Source organism: Oncorhynchus kisutch, linkage group LG16 (genome assembly GCF_002021735.2).
Source record: "Oncorhynchus kisutch isolate 150728-3 linkage group LG16, Okis_V2, whole genome shotgun sequence".
Classification (NCBI taxonomy): Eukaryota; Metazoa; Chordata; class Actinopteri; order Salmoniformes; family Salmonidae; genus Oncorhynchus; species Oncorhynchus kisutch.
In genome coordinates, this window is record NC_034189.2 from 723,628 (window position 1) to 740,970 (window position 17,343).

Consider the following 17,343-nt stretch of genomic DNA (forward strand, 5'->3'; position numbering starts at 1 on the left):
ACAGTAGGGTATATCTCCAGTCCTTTAGACAGTAGGGTATATCTCCAGTCCTTTAGACAGTAGGGTATATCTCCAGTCCTTTAGACAGTAGGGTATATCTCCAGTCCTTTAGACAGTAGGGTATATCTCCAGTCCTTTAGACAGTAGGGTATATCTCCAGTCCTTTAAACAGACAGTAGGGTATATCTCCAGTCCTTTAGACAGACAGTAGGGTATATCTCCAGTCCTTTAGACAGACAGTAGGGTATATCTCCAGTCCTTTAAACAGACAGTAGGGTATATCTCCAGTCCTTTAGACAGACAGTAGGGTATATCTCCAGTCCTTTAGACAGACAGTAGGGTATATCTCCAGTCCTTTAGACAGACAGTAGGGTATATCTCCAGTCCTTTAGACAGACAGTAGGGTATATCTCCAGTCCTTTAGACAGTAGGGTAGATCTCCAGTCCTTTAGACAGACAGTAGGGTATATCTCCAGTCCTTTAAACAGACAGTAGGGTATATCTCCAGTCCTTTAAACAGTAAGGTATATCTCCAGTCCTTTAGACAGTAGGGTATATCTCCAGTCCTTTAGACAGACAGTAGGGTATATCTCCAGTCCTTTAGACAGACAGTAGGGTATATCTCCAGTCCTTTAAACAGTAAGGTATATCTCCAGTCCTTTAGACAGTAGGGTATATCTCCAGTCCTTTAGACAGACAGTAGGGTATATCTCCAGTCCTTTAGACAGTAGGGTATATCTCCAGTCCTTTAAACAGACAGTAGGGTATATCTCCAGTCCTTTAGACAGACAGTAGGGTATATCTCCAGTCCTTTAGACAGACAGTAGGGTATATCTCCAGTCCTTTAGACAGACAGTAGGGTATATCTCCAGTCCTTTAGACAGTAGGGTAGATCTCCAGTCCTTTAGACAGACAGTAGGGTATATCTCCAGTCCTTTAAACAGACAGTAGGGTATATCTCCAGTCCTTTAAACAGTAAGGTATATCTCCAGTCCTTTAGACAGTAGGGTATATCTCCAGTCCTTTAGACAGACAGTAGGGTATATCTCCAGTCCTTTAGACAGACAGTAGGGTATATCTCCAGTCCTTTAAACAGTAAGGTATATCTCCAGTCCTTTAGACAGTAGGGTATATCTCCAGTCCTTTAGACAGACAGTAGGGTATATCTCCAGTCCTTTAGACAGTAGGGTATATCTCCAGTCCTTTAAACAGACAGTAGGGTATATCTCCAGTCCTTTAGACAGACAGTAGGGTATATCTCCAGTCCTTTAGACAGACAGTAGGGTATATCTCCAGTCCTTTAGACAGACAGTAGGGTATATCTACACTCCAGTCTCTCCCTTTCTGATTAACAATTAAACAGGCTGTTCATCAGTGACCACAAAAGAAACAATATTTACTTCCAAAACAACTTTATTTAAATTTGCTTATTTTTATTAGAAATCTGAAGGGCTTTACAAACTCATGCATTTAGGTGCCTGGTCTGCAGAACTGTGTGTCTCTGTCTTTAAGCAGTAGACCATTTAGGTAGCTGGTTTCCCAGGATGACCTGTCTGTCCACTCCAGTCTCTGAGATGGCTGCCAGCCGGACCACGCCTCCACTGGACCCATCTCTCTCCATAGCCAGGGACAGGGCTGTCGGGGGAATAATATAGTTAACATGATAACAGGGCTGTCGGGGGAATAATATAGTTAACATGATAACAGGGCTGTCGGGGATAATATAGTTAATATGATAACAGGGACAGGGCTGTCGGGGGAATAATATGATAACAGGGACAGGGCTGTCGGGGGAATAATATAGTTAACATGATAACAGGGACAGGGCTGTCGGGAATAATATAGTTAACATGATAACAGGGCTGTCGGGGGAATAATATAGTTAACATGATAACAGGGCTGTCGGGGGAATAATATGATAACAGGGACAGGGCTGTCGGGGGAATAATATAGTTAACATGATAACAGGGACAGGGCTGTCGGGGAATAATATAGTTAACATGATAACAGGGCTGTCGGGGGATAATATAGTTAACATGATAACAGGGCTGTCGGGGGAATAATATAGTTAACATGATAACAGGGACAGGGCTGTCGGGGGAATAATATAGTTAACATGATAACAGGGCTGTCGGGGGAATAATATAGTTAACATGATAACAGGGACAGGGCTGTCGGGAATAATATAGTTAACATGATAACAGGGCTGTCGGGGGAATAATATAGTTAACATGATAACAGGGACAGGGCTGTCGGGAATAATATAGTTAACATGATAACAGGGCTGTCGGGGGAATAATATAGTTAACATGATAACAGGGCTGTCGGGGGAATAATATAGTTAACATGATAACAGGGACAGGGCTGTCGGGGGAATAATATAGTTAACATGATAACAGGGACAGGGCTGTCGGGGGAATAATATAGTTAACATGATAACAGGGCTGTCGGGGGAATAATATAGTTAACATGATAACAGGGACAGGGCTGTCGGGGGAATAATATAGTTAACATGATAACAGGGCTGTCGGGGGAATAATATAGTTAACATGATAACAGGGACAGGGCTGTCGGGAATAATATAGTTAACATGATAACAGGGCTGTCGGGGGAATAATATAGTTAACATGATAACAGGGACAGGGCTGTCGGGGGAATAATATAGTTAACATGATAACAGGGACAGGGCTGTCGGAGGAATAATATAGTTAACATGATAACAGGAACAGGGCTGTCGGGGGAATAATATAGTTAACATGATAACAGGGCTGTCGGGGGAATAATATAGTTAACATGATAACAGGGCTGTCGGGGGAATAATTTAGTTAACATGATAACAGGGCTGTCGGGGGAATAATATAGTTAACATGATAACAGGGCTGTCGGGGGAATAATATAGTTAACATGATAACAGGGCTGTCGGGGGAATAATATAGTTAACATGATAACAGGGCTGTCGGGGGAATAATATAGTTAACATGATAACAGGGCTGTCGGGGGAATAATATAGTTAACATGATAACAGGGCTGTCGGGGAATAATATAGTTAACATGATAACAGGGCTGTCGGGGGAATAATATAGTTAACATGATAACAGGGCTGTCGGGGGAATAATATAGTTAACATGATAACAGGGCTGTCGGGGGAATAATATAGTTAACATGATAACAGGGCTGTCGGGGGAATAATATAGTTAACATGATAACAGGGCTGTCGGGGGAATAATATAGTTAACATGATAACAGGGCTGTCGGGGGAATAATATAGTTAACATGATAACAGGGCTGTCGGGGGAATAATATAGTTAACATGATAACAGGGCTGTCGGGGGAATAATATAGTTAACATGATAACAGGGACAGGGCTGTCGGGGGAATAATATAGTTAACATGATAACAGGGCTGTCGGGGGAATAATATAGTTAACATGATAACAGGGCTGTCGGGGGAATAATATAGTTAACATAATAGCAGTTAATATAATAATAGCTAATACAATCATAATAGTTAATGTAATAATAGCTAATACAATCATAATAGTTAATATAATAATAGCTAATATAATCATAATAGTTAATGTAATAATAGCTAATATAATCATAATAGTTAATATAATGATGCAGGGAATATAACAATACTGTTAATATAATAAGTGGAAACCACAAAATTGGGGAGGAGAAAAGGGGTGAAAATACTAAATAATAATAAAGCTGTGAATATAATAATATAGTTCATTTAATTATAGTTAATATAATATTATAGTTCATTTAATTATAGTTAATATAATATTATATTTCATTTAATTATAGTTAATATAATATTATAGTTCATTTAATTATAGTTAATATAATATTATAGTTCATTTAATTATAGTTAATATAATATTATATTTCATTTAATTATAGTTAATATAATATTATAGTTCATTTAATTATAGTTAATATAATATTATAGTTCATTTAATTATAGTTAATATAATATTATAGTTCATTTAATTATAGTTCATTTAAATTCTAGTTAGTATAATATTATAGTTCATTTAATTATAGTTAATATAATATTATAGTTCATTTAATTATAGTTAATATAATATTATAGTTAATTTAATTATAGTTAATATAATATTATAGTTAATTTAATTATAGTTAATATAATATTATAGTTCATTTAATTATAGTTAATATAATATTATAGTTCATTTAATTATAGTTAATATAATATTATAGTTCATTTAATTATAGTTAATATAATATTATAGTTCATTTAATTATAGTTAATATAATATTATAGTTCATTTAATTATAGTTCATTTAAATTCTAGTTAGTATAATATTATAGTTAATTTAATTATAGTTAATATAATATTATAGTTAATTTAATTATAGTTAATATAATATTATAGTTAATTTAATTATAGTTAATATAATATTATAGTTAATTTAATTATAGTTAATATAATATTATAGTTCATTTAATTATAGTTAATATAATATTATAGTTCATTTAATTATAGTTAATATAATATTAGTTAATATAAGTTAACAAGTTAATATAGTTAATATAATATTATAGTTCATTTAATTATAGTTAATATAATATTATATTTCATTTAATTATAGTTAATATAATATTATAGTTCATTTAATTATAGTTAATATAATATTATAGTTCATTTAATTATAGTTAATATAATATTATAGTTCATTTAATTATAGTTCATTTAAATTATAGTTAGTATAATATTATAGTTAATTTAATTATAGTTAATATAATATTATAGTTCATTTAATTATAGTTAATATAATATTATAGTTCATTTAATTATAGTTAATATAATATTATAGTTCATTTAATTATAGTTAATATAATATTATAGTTCATTAATTATAGTTAATATAATATTATAGTTCATTTAATTATAGTTAATATAATATTATAGTTCATTTAATTATAGTTAATATAATATTATAGTTCATTTAATTATAGTTAATATAATATTATAGTTCATTTAATTATAGTTAATATAATATTATAGTTCATTTAATTATAGTTCATTTAAATTATAGTTAGTATAATATTATAGTTCATTTAATTATAGTTAATATAATATTATAGTTCATTTAATTATAGTTCATTTAAATTATAGTTAGTATAATATTATAGTTCATTTAATTATAGTTAATATAATAATATAGTTAATATAAGTTAACAAGTTAATATAGTTAATATATTATAGTTAATATAATATTAGTTAATATAAGTTAACAAGTTAATATAGTTAATATAATATTAGTTAATATAAGTTAACAAGTTAATATAGTTAATATAAGTTAACAAGTTAATATAGTTAATATAATATAGCAGTTTTTAATATTTTTTAATGTAATAAAAGCTTTAAATATGTATTTCCGTTAGAACTCTGTTATTACTTAGAATTTATTTAGTGTTGTTTACACTGTTCCAAATGGTCAGAAAAATTATACAACTGTAATCTAACAGCACCTGTTTATAATACTGTAATCTAACAGCACCTGTTTATAATACTGTAATCTAACAGCACCTGTTTATAATACTGTAATCTAACAGCACCTGTTTATAATACTGTAATCTAACAGCACCTGTTTATAATACTGTAATCTAACAGCACCTGTTTATAATACTGTAATCTAACAGCACCTGTTTATAATACTGTAATCTAACAGCACCTGTTTATAATACTGTAATCTAACAGCACCTGTTTATAATACTGTAATCTAACAGCACCTGTTTATAATACTGTAATCTAACAGCACCTGTTTGTAATACTGTAATCTAACAGCACCTGTTTGTAATACTGTAATCTAACAGCACCTGTTTGTAATACTGTAATCTAACAGCACCTGTTTGTAATACTGTAATCTAACAGCACCTGTTTATAATACTGTAATCTAACAGCACCTGTTTATAATACTGTAATCTAACAGCACCTGTTTATAATACTGTAATCTAACAGCACCTGTTTATAATACTGTAATCTAACAGCACCTGTTTATAATACTGTAATCTAACAGCACCTGTTTATAATACTGTAATCTAACAGCACCTGTTTATAATACTGTAATCTAACAGCACCTGTTTATAATACTGTAATCTAACAGCACCTGTTTATAATACTGTAATCTAAAAGCACCTGTTTATAATACTGTAATCTAACAGCACCTGTTTATAATACTGTAATCTAACAGCACCTGTTTATAATACTGTAATCTAACAGCACCTGTTTATAATACTGTAATCTAACAGCACCTGTTTATAATACTGTAATCTAACAGCACCTGTTTATAATACTGTAATCTAACAGCACCTGTTTATAATACTGTAATCTAACAGCACCTGTTTGTAATACTGTAATCTAACAGCACCTGTTTGTAATACTGTAATCTAACAGCACCTGTTTGTAATACTGTAATCTAACAGCACCTGTTTGTAATACTGTAATCTAACAGCACCTGTTTGTAATACTGTAATCTAACAGCACCTGTTTATAATACTGTAATCTAACAGCACCTGTTTATAATACTGTAATCTAACAGCACCTGTTTATAATACTGTAATCTAACAGCACCTGTTTATAATACTGTAATCTAACAGCACCTGTTTATAATACTGTAATCTAACAGCACCTGTTTATAATACTGTAATCTAACAGCACCTGTTTATAATACTGTAATCTAACAGCACCTGTTTATAATACTGTAATCTAACAGCACCTGTTTATAATACTGTAATCTAACAGCACCTGTTTATAATACTGTAATCTAACAGCACCTGTTTATAATACTGTAATCTAACAGCACCTGTTTATAATACTGTAATCTAACAGCACCTGTTTATAATACTGTAATCTAACAGCACCTGTTTATAATACTGTAATCTAACAGCACCTGTTTATAATACTGTAATCTAACAGCACCTGTTTATAATACTGTAATCTAACAGCACCTGTTTATAATACTGTAATCTAACAGCACCTGTTTATAATACTGTAATCTAACAGCACCTGTTTATAATACTGTAATCTAACAGCACCTGTTTATAATACTGTAATCTAACAGCACCTGTTTATAATACTGTAATCTAACAGCACCTGTTTATAATACTGTAATCTAACAGCACCTGTTTATAATACTGTAATCTAACAGCACCTGTTTATAATACTGTAATCTAACAGCACCTGTTTATAATACTGTAATCTAACAGCACCTGTTTATAATACTGTAATCTAACAGCACCTGTTTATAATACTGTAATCTAACAGCACCTGTTTTATAATACTGTAATCTAACAGCACCTGTTTATAATACTGTAATCTAACAGCACCTGTTTATAATACTGTAATCTAACAGCACCTGTTTATAATACTGTAATCTAACAGCACCTGTTTATAATACTGTAATCTAACAGCACCTGTTTATAATACTGTAATCTAACAGCACCTGTTTATAATACTGTAATCTAACAGCACCTGTTTATAATACTGTAATCTAACAGCACCTGTTTATAATACTGTAATCTAACAGCACCTGTTATAATACTGTAATCTAACAGCACCTGTTATACTGTAATCTAACAGCACCTGTTTATAATACTGTAATCTAACAGCACCTGTTTATAATACTGTAATCTAACAGCACCTGTTTATAATACTGTAATCTAACAGCACCTGTTTATAATACTGTAATCTAACAGCACCTGTTTATAATACTGTAATCTAACAGCACCTGTTTATAATACTGTAATTTAACAGCACCTGTTTGTCACACATCTGGCCTCGAATATGTGGACAACTACAAATACCTGGTTAGATTGTAAACTCTCCTTCCAAACTCACTCAAACTTATTTCGCAACAAAGCATCCTTCACTCATGCTGCCAAACATACCCTCGTAAAACTGACTATTCTACCGATCCTTGACTTCGGTGATGTAATTTACAAAATAAACTCAAACACTCTACTCAGCAAACTGGATGTAGTCTATCACAGTGACATCCGTGTTGTCACCAAAGCCCCATATACTGCCCACCACTGCGACCTGTGTGCTCTCGTTGGCTGGCCCTCGCTGGCTGGCCCTAGCTTCATATTGGTTGCCAAACCCACTAGCTCCAGGTCATCTATAAGTCTTTGCTAGGTAAAGCCCCGCCTTATATCAGCTCACTGGTCACCATAGCAACACCCACCAGTAGCACGCGCTCCAGTCTCAAAACTGAACAAAGAACAAGATTTGTTTTGTGTTTGTACCTCCAGATACCAGGCGAAGACACTGGTCCTTTGTCATGTTGGGTTTGTAGTTGGAGTCCATGTAACCATAGATATAGGTGGATCCTGACCCTCCAACTGATACAGGCTGTCTGACCAGCATACCTCCTACTGGGACAGTGTACACCTGGGGGGGGAGGGGGGGGGGGGGGAGTGTCACGAGAATTATGTTCTCAATGTTCATAAACCAATTCAATTAAACTACTCAGTCTGTTAATCAGGATGTGTAAGATACTGATTGAAATGAAACAGACGGAGGCCCAGCTAAAATAGTCAATAAGGTTTATTCACGGGAACGTTCTGGTCTGTTGAACAAAACAATTCATTTATACTGACTTCTCATGCACACATTCACACACACACACACATTCACACACACACATACGCACACACACACACGCACACACACACACACACGCACACAAACATACGCACACACACATTCACACACACACACTCACACAAACACACACAAACATACGCACACACACATTCACACACACATTCACACACACACATTCACACACACACATTCACACAAACATACGCACACACACATTCACACTAACATACGCACACACATTCACACAAACATACGCACACACACATTCACACTAACATACGCACACACATTCACTCACACAAACATACGCACACACACATTCACACACACACATTCACACGCACACATTCACACGCACACATTCACACGCACACATTCACACGCACACACACACACATACGCACACAATGTCCTGCTACCCAGCCGACAAAGATTAGGGGATTCCGTGAGACTCCCCATCCTCCCTCTTCAAATAAATTCCATCAACAGGGAGAGAAGCGGAAAAATAGAGAGTGTGTGTGTGTGTGTGTTTGGGTCCGACTGATAAAGGCTGTCTGATCAGCATACCTATATCTCCTACTGGACAAGAGGAAAGAGAGAGAGAAGGACAGAGTAAGTGAGTAGTGTCTGATAGTGGAGAGAGTAAGTAGTGAGTAGTGTCTGATAGTGGAGAGAGTAAGTAGTGAGTAGTGTCTGATAGTGGAGAGAGTAAGTAGTGAGTAGTGTCTGATAGTGGAGAGAGTAAGTAGTGAGTAGTGTCTGATAGTGGAGAGAGTAAGTGAGTAGTGTCTGGTAGTGGAGAGAGTAAGTGAGTAGTGTCTGATAGTGGAGAGAGTAAGTACTGAGTAGTGTCTGATAGTGGAGAGAGTAAGTACTGAGTAGTGTCTGATAGTGGAGAGAGTAAGTACTGAGTAGTGTCTGGTAGTGGAGAGAGTAAGAACTGAGTAGTGTCTGGTAGTGGAGAGAGTAAGTAGTGAGTAGTGTCTGGTAGTGGAGAGAGTAAGTAGTGAGTAGTGTCTGATAGTGGAGAGAGTAAGTACTGAGTAGTGTCTGATAGTGGAGAGAGTAAGTACTGAGTAGTGTCTGATAGTGGAGAGAGTAAGTACTGAGTAGTGTCTGATAGTGGAGAGAGTAAGTAGTGAGTAGTGTCTGATAGTGGAGAGAGTAAGTAGTGAGTAGTGTCTGATAGTGGAGAGAGTAAGTACTGAGTAGTGTCTGATAGTGGAGAGAGTAAGTAGTGAGTAGTGTCTGATAGTGGAGAGAGTAAGTACTGAGTAGTGTCTGATAGTGGAGAGAGTAAGTACTGAGTAGTGTCTGATAGTGGAGAGAGTAAGTATTGAGTAGTGTGATAGTGGAGAGAGAAGGACAGAGTAAGTGAGTAGTGTCTGATAGTGGAGAGAGTAAGTGAGTAGTGTCTGATAGTGGAGAGAGTAAGTACTGAGTAGTGTCTGGTAGTGGAGAGAGTAAGTGAGTAGTGTCTGGTAGTGGAGAGAGTAAGTTTTGAGTAGTGTCTGATAGTGGAGAGTCTAACCTGTCCTCCCCGTCTCTTGTCCCATCCCGCCACGATGATCCCGGCCATCAGCTCCTCTCTGTACCTATAGCAGGACGCCTTAAATAGATTGGCAGCTGTCTGGACCAATGGGGCTTCATCCAGCTCAATACTGGGGAAGAGAGGGAGGAAGTAGTGTGGATACAGTAGAGGACAGTGTGTACCTAACATACTGTTGTATTTTACAGTAGTGTGGATACAGTAGAGGACAGTGTGTACCCAACATACTGTTGTATTTTACCGTAGTGTGGATACAGTAGAGGACAGTGTGTACCTAACATACTGTTGTATTTTACAGTAGTGTGGATACAGTAGAGGACAGTGTGTACCTAACATACTGTTGTATTTTACAGTAGTGTGGATACAGTAGAGGACAGTGTGTACCTAACATACTGTTGTATTTTACAGTAGTGTGGATACAGTAGAGGACAGTGTGTACCTAACATACTGTTGTATTTTACAGTAGTGTGGATACAGTAGAGGACAGTGTGTACCTAACATACTGATTCCACTTGTACTATGACTGATACGGCTGTGATACGTGGTTGAACTGTAAATATAGTCTACCTGTGGAACCCCAGCTGGTAGGTAACAACATCAGCTATAGCCTGAGTATCGGCAGCAGAACCAGACCGACAGCAGAAGATTCTGTCATGAATAGGAGTCAACTTGTCTGTCACGCGGTTGGCTATGTAGGCCCTAGAGACAGAGAGAGGCAGAGAGAGGTGAGAGAGAGACGGTTAGATACACACACTAGGGCTGAATGATTGTATAGTTGTGTAACCAACCATTATGAACAATCAGGTGAAAATAATCATGACAATGGTCTTAACACATTGACTTTAGGTGGTGGGGGGGGGTGAACTTTACTTTCTAGCAGATAGTAGTAGTAATTTATCCAATAGAAGTTTATTATTTTTACATGAAGTGGATAAAGTTGGTCATTTTACGAGCAGAACTGTTGGGTGGAGAAGCTTCAAGTCCAAACCATTTGTTTTCGAGACAGGGGTTTCATCACTAGGTATGACAGTCTTTTCTTTATGCATTACAAGCTCATCAACAAAAATGACAACTATCACAATAGTAGGAAATGGGAAATACCACAATGGTCACATCCCTAACACACACAGACATCTCAGTGAGTGAGTGAGTGAGTGAGTGAGTGAGTGAGTGAGTGAGTGAGTGAGTGAGTGAGTGAGTGAGTGAGTGAGTGAGTGAGACAGACAGACACAGAGAGAGAGAGAGACAGTGGAGAGAGAGAGAGTAGAGAGAGAGAGACAGTAGAGAGAGACAGAGAGAGAGACAGACAGAGAGTGAGAGAGACAGAGAGACAGAGAGAGAGTGAGAGAGACAGAGAGACAGAGAGAGAGACAGACAGAGAGTGAGAGAGACAGAGAGAGAGTGAGAGAGACAGAGAGAGAGTGAGAGAGTGAGAGAGACAGAGAGAGACAGACAGAGACAGACAGAGAGACAGAAAGAGAGACAGAAAGAGAGACAGAAAGAGAGACAGACAGAGAGAGAGACAAACAGAGAGAGAGAGACAATCATAATGGTCCCATCCCTAACGGGCTGACTTCACAGCTCGCGTCACGAGCGCCAACGAGCGCCAACGAGCGCCAACGAGCGCCAACGAGCGTCTGCGTTGTCAAGGGCTAAAATAGAAATCAGTTCTATTTCTGACGCAGATCACGCTGCCAGTCCTGCCTCTCCCATCTCCTCATTGGTTTATAGAAGCAGGTACCCACGTGCCATTTCCTCATTGGTTATACCCACGTGGGTGACTGAAAGACGAACGAGGTCAGTGGCGGTAATGCACCTAATTTATAAAAATTCCCAATTGCAATATAAAGTCAAGAGAAAAAGCCTGGAAGGAGGAGAGATGACTAGAAACGATTCGGTTGACCATTTTATGTGTGGATTAATTGTCGGAGTAGAAAGCCTTTGTGCATTTTAGGTAAAATAACAAATCAATGTTTATACCCCAGGACTAATTAGCTAGCTAGCAAGTGCAAGCTAACTAGCTAAATTACTATAAACGTTTAATGCTTTTCGACCTGTCCCCAAATGAATGTAATTGGTTCAGAGTTTGTTTTGATATTTGAACCTGCGTGTCGTGGTCGTGTTTGGTGTGGGGGGACAAAATACATTTTGGGTTCCGGTTTGGGTTCCGTGTTACAGACAACTCACCCAGTAGTAGTACGGGAGTCTGCACCAATCACCACACCTCCATCATACTCCACTGCCATAATGGTGGTCTGCGACAGAAAGAGAGAGACAGAAAGAGACATGTAAACATAGGGTTATATAGAGAACACATAGAATATATAGGGAATCAAATCAAATCAAATTTATTTGTCACATACACATGGTTAGCAGATGTTAATGCGAGTGTAGCGAAATGCTTGTGCTTCTAGTTCCGACAATGCAGTAATAACCAACAAGTAATCTAGCTAACAATTCCAAAACTACTACCTTATAGACACAAGTGTAAGGGGATAAAGAATATGTACATAAGGATATATGAATGAGTGATGGTACAGAGCAGCATAGGCAAGACACAGTAGATGGTATCGAGTACAGTATATACATATGAGATGAGTATGTAAACCAAGTGGCATAGTTAAAGTGGCTAGTGATACATGTATTACATAAGGATGCAGTCGATGATATAGAGTACAGTATCTACGTATGCATATGAGATGCATAATGTAGGGTAAGTAACATTATATAAGGTAGCATTACTTATGTATTCCAGCGACCTCAGTACAACAACTAGCGACGTAGTCAAGTAAGTCGGACCTCCGGCGCCGACAGAGATGGCCGCCTCGCTTCGCGTTCCTAGGAAACTATGCAGTTTTTTGTTTTTTTACGTGTTATTTCTTACACTAGTACCCCAGGTCATCTTAGGTTTCATCACATACAGCCGAGAAGAACTACTGAATATAAGATCAGCGTCAACTCACCACCAGTACGACCAAGAATATGTTTTTCGCGATGCGGATCCTGTGTTCTGCCTTACAACCAGTGCCACGGGATGGTTCCCATGCAGCGACCCAAAAAAACGACTCAGAAAAAGAGGGAAACGAAGCGGTCTTCTGGTCAGACTCCGGAGACGGGCACATCGTGCACCACTCCCTAGCATTCTTCTTGCCAATGTCCAGTCTCTTGACAACAAGGTTGATGAAATCCGAGCAAGGGTAGCATTCCAGAGGGACATCAGAGACTGTAACGTTCTCTGCTTCACGGAAACGTGGCTCACTGGAGAGACGCAATCCGAAGCGGTGCAGCCAGCGGGTTTCTCCATGCATCGCGCGGACAGAAACGAACATCTTTCTGGTAAGAAGAGGGGCGGGGGCGTATGCCTTATGGCCAACGTGACATGGTGTGATGAAAGAAACATACAGGAACTCGAATATATAGGGATAACATATAGAATATATAGGGTTATATAGGGATAACATATAGAATATATAGGGATAACATATAGAACACAGAATATATGGGGATAACATATAGAATATATAGGGTTATATAGAGAACATATATAATACATAGGGATATAGGGTTAACATATAATATATAGGGTTAACATATAGAATATATAGGGTTATATAGGGTTAACATATAATATATAGGGTTAACATATAGAATATATAGGGTTATATAGGGTTAACATATACGTTATATAGATAACATATAGAATATATAGGGTTATATAGGGTTAACATATACGTTATATAGATAACATATAGAATATATAGGGCTATATAGGGATAACATATATAATATATAGGGATATATAGATAACATATAGAATATATAGGGATATAGGGTTATATAGGGTTAACACATAACATATAGGGTTATATAGTGTTAACACATAATATATAGGGTTAACACATAACATATAGGGTTATATAGTGTTAACATATAATATATAGGGTTATATAGAGAACATATAGAATATATAGGGTTATATAGAGAACATATATAATATATAGGGTTATATAGGGTTAACATATATAATATATAGGGTCATGTAGGGTCAACATATAGAATATATAGGGTTATATAGGGTTAACATATATAATATATAGGGTTATATAGAGAACATATAGAATATATAGGGTTATATAGAGAACATATATAATATATAGGGTTATATAGAGAACATATAGAATATATAGGGTTATATAGGGTTAACATATATAATATATAGGGTTATATAGGGTCAACATATAGAATATATAGGGTTATATAGGGTTAACATATAATATATAGGGTTATATAGTGTTAACACATAATATATAGGGTTATATAGAGAACATATAGAATATATAGGGTTAACATTTAATATATAGGGTTAATATATAGAATATATAGGGTTAACATATATAATATCTAGGGTTATATAGATAACATATAGAATATATAGGGTTATATAGATAACATATAGAATATATAGGGTTATATAGATAACGTATAGAATATATAGGGTTAACATATATAATATGTAGGGATATATAGATAACATATAGAATATATAGGGTTATATAGATAACATATAGAATATATAGGGTTATATAGGGTTAACATATAGAATATATAGGGTTATATAGGGTTAACATATAGAATATATAGGGTTAACATATAGAATATATAGGGTTATATAGGGTTAACATATAGAATATATAGGGTTATATAGGGTTAACATATAGAATATATAGGGTTATATAGGGTTAACATATAGAATATATAGGGTTAACATATAGAATATATAGGGTTATATAGGGTTAACATATATAATATATAAGGTTATATAGGGTTAACATATAGAATATATAGGGTTATATAGGGTTAACATATAGAATATATAGGGTTATATAGGGTTAACATATAGAATATATAGGGTTATATAGAGAACATATAGAATATATAGGGTTAACATATAGAACATAGAGAGAACTTTCTGAATGCACTGTGTGTTTTCATCTTGTCCACATGCTTCTGGTGATAGAAATCAGAACGACACTACCAGGGCTTTGAGAAGGTGATCTGAACGACACTACCAGGGCTTTGAGAAGGTGATCTGAACGACACTACCAGGGCTTTGAAAAGGTGATCTGAACGACACTACCAGGGCTTTGAAAAGGTGATCTGAACGACACTACCAGGGCTTTGAAAAGGTGATCTGAACGACACTACCAGGGCTTTGAAAAGGTGATCTGAACGACACTACCAGGGCTTTGAAAATCAAATCAAATTTTATTTGTCACATACACATGGTTAGCAGATGTTAATGCGAGTGTAGCGAAATGCTTGTGCTTCTAGTTCCGACAATGCAGTAATAACGAACAAGTAATCTAACTAACAATTCCAATAAAACTACTGTCTTATCCGCAGTGTAAGGGGATAAATAATATGTACATAAGGATATATGAATGAGTGATGGTACAGAGCAGCATAGGCAAGATACAGTAGATGATATAGATGAAACGGTGATATGAACGACACTACCAGGGCTTTTGGCCGACATTCTTCACGTCTATGAAACATTTGATCTCCTCTGTTCCCAAAACTAAAATGTGTTATGAAAAGAGCGCCCTAAGATTTGTAGACTTTACCCTTCCCCAAAATATTTTAAAAATCGCGTTGTTTAGAAGGTGCGCAAAGGCGAATCGAGTTATTGCACAGGCGCACTTCACAGAGTAGGCGTTCCCGAACAGACATATGCAGATGTTTGTCAAAACAGGCCAATAGGATCGCACTACCTAGTGCTTGGCTCTGCCCACTATGACTGACTTGTTCCATTAGAAACGACAGGCGGTCGTGTGTGTGGTCTGTCATGGTTTACTTATAAAATATTTGGTTAAGTTTTGTTCAAATGTAACTAATCAAAAATCATTAGCCAACTGTCTCAAATTAACTAAATTAGTTGTATGCGATAGCAAGAAATGATAATGAATGAACTTGGTTTGATGCAGAGGCTATCATTAGTAATTTAGCTAACAATGACTGTCGCCAGAAGTGCTGTCTCATTCAGCGGAGGTAACAAAGTTCTGGCTAACTTTGTACTGGTACAACCTATCTGGACCGGTTTCAGCCACACCATGCGGACCACTTACCCCGGTGCTGACTTCCTTCGTGGTCCAGTCCGGTGCCATGTCGCTACCGGAGGAGAGCTGACCGAACCGCATCGCCGTTGCTGCCGCCATTTTGAAACCACTTATTTAGTGAACGTCCAGGGTTGCCAGGTCAAGATAAAATTTGCTTTCCCTCTGACTACTCAAAACCCGCACTTAAATCAAATGTATTTATAAAGCCCTTCTTACATCAGCTGATATCTCACAGTGCTGCACACAAGGTCTGAATAGTAGCCTACATTGTGATTTTTTTTAACAGCAAGAGATGGGTTGACACATTTAGTCAAACACATTTTCTATAACGTTATCGAGCGAATTAAGATGGAATCTCGATTTAACTTCTAACGACCTTTGAAGCTAAATTCGGTTTTCCATCAAAATAATAATTATTGCTAGCTAATGTATTTGAATGTCGCAAGAGAAAATATAATTTGCCCTTATTGAACTTCAAAAAACGAATGTTACTAGAATAGGCTACTGGGGATGGGGTCATAATTTCAAACACTGAATTAAATATTAATAATATGGATTTGAACAGAATAGGCCTATGCTTGTCAACAACAGCCAGTGTTTTTTTGGTTTATTTTACCTGTTGCCTAATCTAACTGACTATTACCTTCAATCTAATGCATTCTAACAGCTGATCGACAATTGCGATAAAACTGTGACTGTGATCACAATTGATAACTTCCCATTTCATGAACTAAACATGGTCATTAAGAACTGCATAATGACACAAACCATAAACTGAAGTGACAGGCTAATTATTAAATCAGTTTGACAGCTTCAGGTAAGCTACACAAGTGGCACAAATTGATTTGCACTGACTCCAGTGGTATCATCATTTCAACATATTTATCGTAGCCTATAAAACAGTAGGCTACAGGAGCCTACATTGTCATAGAAAGTAATAGGCTAATTAATGGCCAACAGATGCAAATGTGTCTATGGTTTACTATAAGCAGTTGGTATGGTTTACTACTATAAGCAGTTGATATGGTTTACTATAAGCA

The 17,343-nt window shown here is 36.0% G+C and overlaps 1 protein-coding gene across 1 annotated transcript; it reads right to left on the minus strand.

Annotated features, from left to right (window-relative positions):
- Positions 1 to 1,395: 1,395 nt before the first annotated feature.
- LOC109881980 (proteasome subunit beta type-6) lies at positions 1,396 to 16,445 on the minus strand. The gene is made up of 6 exons (XM_031791497.1): positions 16,313 to 16,445; positions 12,375 to 12,442; positions 10,755 to 10,886; positions 10,170 to 10,299; positions 8,278 to 8,422; positions 1,396 to 1,635 (listed from the first exon to the last, which is right to left on the minus strand). The coding sequence occupies exons 1-6, from the start codon at positions 16,400 to 16,402 to the stop codon at positions 1,508 to 1,510; spliced, it is 693 nt and encodes a 230-aa protein (XP_031647357.1). The 5' UTR covers positions 16,403 to 16,445; the 3' UTR covers positions 1,396 to 1,507.
- Between the last annotated feature and the right edge of the window lie 898 nt (positions 16,446 to 17,343).

Bases quoted from the DNA above. Each gene is read 5' to 3' on its own strand.
- LOC109881980 (XM_031791497.1), bottom strand. From the start codon at position 16,402: ATGGCGGCAGCAACGGCGATGCGGTTCGGTCAGCTCTCCTCCGGTAGC. The intron at 10,300-10,754 runs GTAGACTATATT...TCTCTTCCCCAG, and splicing joins TACCAGCTGGGGTTCCACAG to TATTGAGCTGGATGAAGCCC. The intron at 1,636-8,277 runs GTACAAACACAA...TTCCCCCGACAG, and splicing joins TCTTCGCCTGGTATCTGGAG to CCCTGTCCCTGGCTATGGAG.